At 43.3% G+C, this 2,222-nt stretch overlaps 1 protein-coding gene across 1 annotated transcript; it reads left to right on the top strand.

Annotated features, from left to right (window-relative positions):
* The first annotated feature begins 563 nt into the window (after positions 1–563).
* LOC123134037 (zinc transporter 5) lies at positions 564–1,918 on the top strand. The gene is made up of 4 exons (XM_044553394.1): positions 564–970; positions 1,075–1,218; positions 1,337–1,387; positions 1,479–1,918. The coding sequence occupies exons 1-4, from the start codon at positions 590–592 to the stop codon at positions 1,731–1,733; spliced, it is 831 nt and encodes a 276-aa protein (XP_044409329.1). The 5' UTR covers positions 564–589; the 3' UTR covers positions 1,734–1,918.
* The last annotated feature ends 304 nt before the right edge of the window (positions 1,919–2,222 follow it).

The following is a 2,222-nucleotide window of genomic DNA, read 5'->3' as shown; positions in this document are numbered from 1 at the left end:
ACTTGACTGAATCAGGGTACGTCTCGGGTTCGATTCACTGATGTGCGCATAGTTTTTATTGTTGTTTTTATTTCCCTACCCGACTGACAAATGGACCCACACAGGGTACAGTGAGAATGCCACGGCCAAATACACGCAGTTAACAGCGCTGGACGGTGCGCCGTTAGAATTGATGGAAATTGTATCAAAATGTGTTGTTAGATAAATTAGTGTACCATTTTTCTGAGATTTTTTAGTTTATGTATGATTCTGTTAATTCACTGCAAGTTCTTGTACTACATATGCAATTAACTCTTCCTAAAACGTCCGGCCGCTAAGTCGTGCTAGGCAGCAAGCGGCCGCTGCCTAGCAGGGCCGGATTTTTCTTCGGCGCTCGGAGTGCCGTCTCTAGTTGCTGGGCCGGTGCCGTCTCTGGAGTGCGTGAATCCAAATCTCATGCCACCTCCGTGACCGAAAATTTGGCGCACCGATCAGCGTGAACCCAAAATTGCGGGATTCAGTTCCTGACCATTACCCTATATATATGTGTGCTAATATACTTCAAAACCTATCAATCCTGCATAGAAAAGAAGTAGCCAAAAGGATCGAGATGCTTCTTCACGTCCTATCGTGCGTCGTAATTGCTACTAGTGGAACTATTGGCTATTACTCCGTTTCTGGATGGCGAAGGGCAGATTTCAGTGAGTCCTCCTTCCTTTCCGTCTCGAGAGGGATAATCGCTGGAGTCTTGCTGTCCACTGGTTTGACAAACCTCCTCCCTCGGGGAATCAAGGACCTGGAGCCCTGGGCCGAGCTACCGATCGGCGGGATGGCAGTCCTGCTGGGCTGCGGTCTTGTAATGGCATTACCCCAGCGGTATTTCCTGAGGGTTTCCGTTACTGATGAAGCGCAGAATGGCCTGGACGGGCCGGCGGCCGTCCTCCGTCGTCTGGAGGATATCCACGCCATCCGTGCGAAAGTAGAAAAATTGGTAATTGTTTTACACTCCTGGGTAGTACAGTACTAAACTAGCCGTATCATTTGCAGTTTTGTTAGAATCTGACGACTTATGGGCATGATCTTGTTTTTTAACAGATACCCGTGATCGGCGCACATTCCGTCCTTTTCGGTTTCTGTATCGGAGTATCTACAGACCCATATGCCGTCTGGCCACTAACTATTACCCTCTCTTTGTTTAATCTTTATGAGGGGATGTTCCTGGGAAATGACATGATTCAGGTAGGTGTCGCGCTTTTTTCACAAGTATCTGTTCTGTTCTGCCTCTTAGATCTCTCTTTTAAACCTAGCCCCTTTACCTTCAATAAAATGATGCCGTTGTTCCCCTTTTCCTTCATAGATCGCCCAGCAGGATCGCCCAATTATAGGAGGTTTACCTGAATTAATCCAGGTCAGGATTATATGTACTATTTCTTCAGCCTTATTAATTATACTGTTTCACATTTTAAATAAGAACACTTACATCTCTTTGAACCCTGCAGATTAAGTTTCGACTAGGGTCCGTCTCGACAATTTATTTGTTTTATGCCCTGACAATGCCACTAAGTGTTGCTCTCGTATCTTCAATACACAACGATCTCAGCCCAAGGAACAACATGCTACAAGGAGTATTAACATGTGTTACATCTGGTATGCTGACGTACCTGGGGCTCGTAGGCGCTAATGTGGAAAGGAACTGGCAAACAATTGTGTCGGCATTTATAGCTGCTGGACTAATGACAGTGCTGGCGTGGTGACGCAGACGAGTAAGAGAAAAGCAACCGTTAGCAAAGAAATAGGTTGCTTCTTAAATAATAGCTGGCGATGGCATGTGGTGCCACTTTATATATGGGCACAAGTAGAAAGATGCAACATAATAAGTTGCATCTTCACAAATTTGTAAGATGAAAGTTTAATTAGTTCTCAAATTACTATGAGCTTCTCTGATGTTGTGACGCCCGAATAGTAAGCTACAGTAACCCGCTTACCTCACTTTGATCCAAACCCGATTCAAGTTCAAATTCCAAAAAACAAGTCAAACAATTAAAATTTTCGAAAGGTTAAATAAAAATGTTCCATGGGTTGAAATTATTCGCTAATTTTTTTTTCATGAAAGAATAAATATTTTTAAGAATGTTAAAGTGCCCCTAAGCTTTTTTTTAACTGACCCATAAAGCTCTTCATGGAACCATCTCATCATAAATAAATTTGCAAATTGTTTGAAATAATTTGCAACCTTTTCTACG

This window comes from Triticum aestivum, chromosome 6B (genome assembly GCF_018294505.1).
Source record: "Triticum aestivum cultivar Chinese Spring chromosome 6B, IWGSC CS RefSeq v2.1, whole genome shotgun sequence".
In the NCBI taxonomy this organism is placed as follows: Eukaryota; Viridiplantae; Streptophyta; class Magnoliopsida; order Poales; family Poaceae; genus Triticum; species Triticum aestivum.
The sequence above is the reverse complement of the archived record's forward strand: the minus strand, read 5'-3'. Positions and strand labels throughout refer to the sequence as shown.

Excerpts from the sequence above, each read along its gene's own strand:
- LOC123134037 (XM_044553394.1), top strand. The coding sequence starts at position 590 with ATGCTTCTTCACGTCCTATCGTGCGTCGTAATTGCTACTAGTGGAACT. Across the intron at positions 971-1,074 it reads GTGCGAAAGTAGAAAAATTG|ATACCCGTGATCGGCGCACA; the intron begins GTAATTGTTTTA and ends GTTTTTTAACAG. Across the intron at positions 1,388-1,478 it reads GTTTACCTGAATTAATCCAG|ATTAAGTTTCGACTAGGGTC; the intron begins GTCAGGATTATA and ends TGAACCCTGCAG.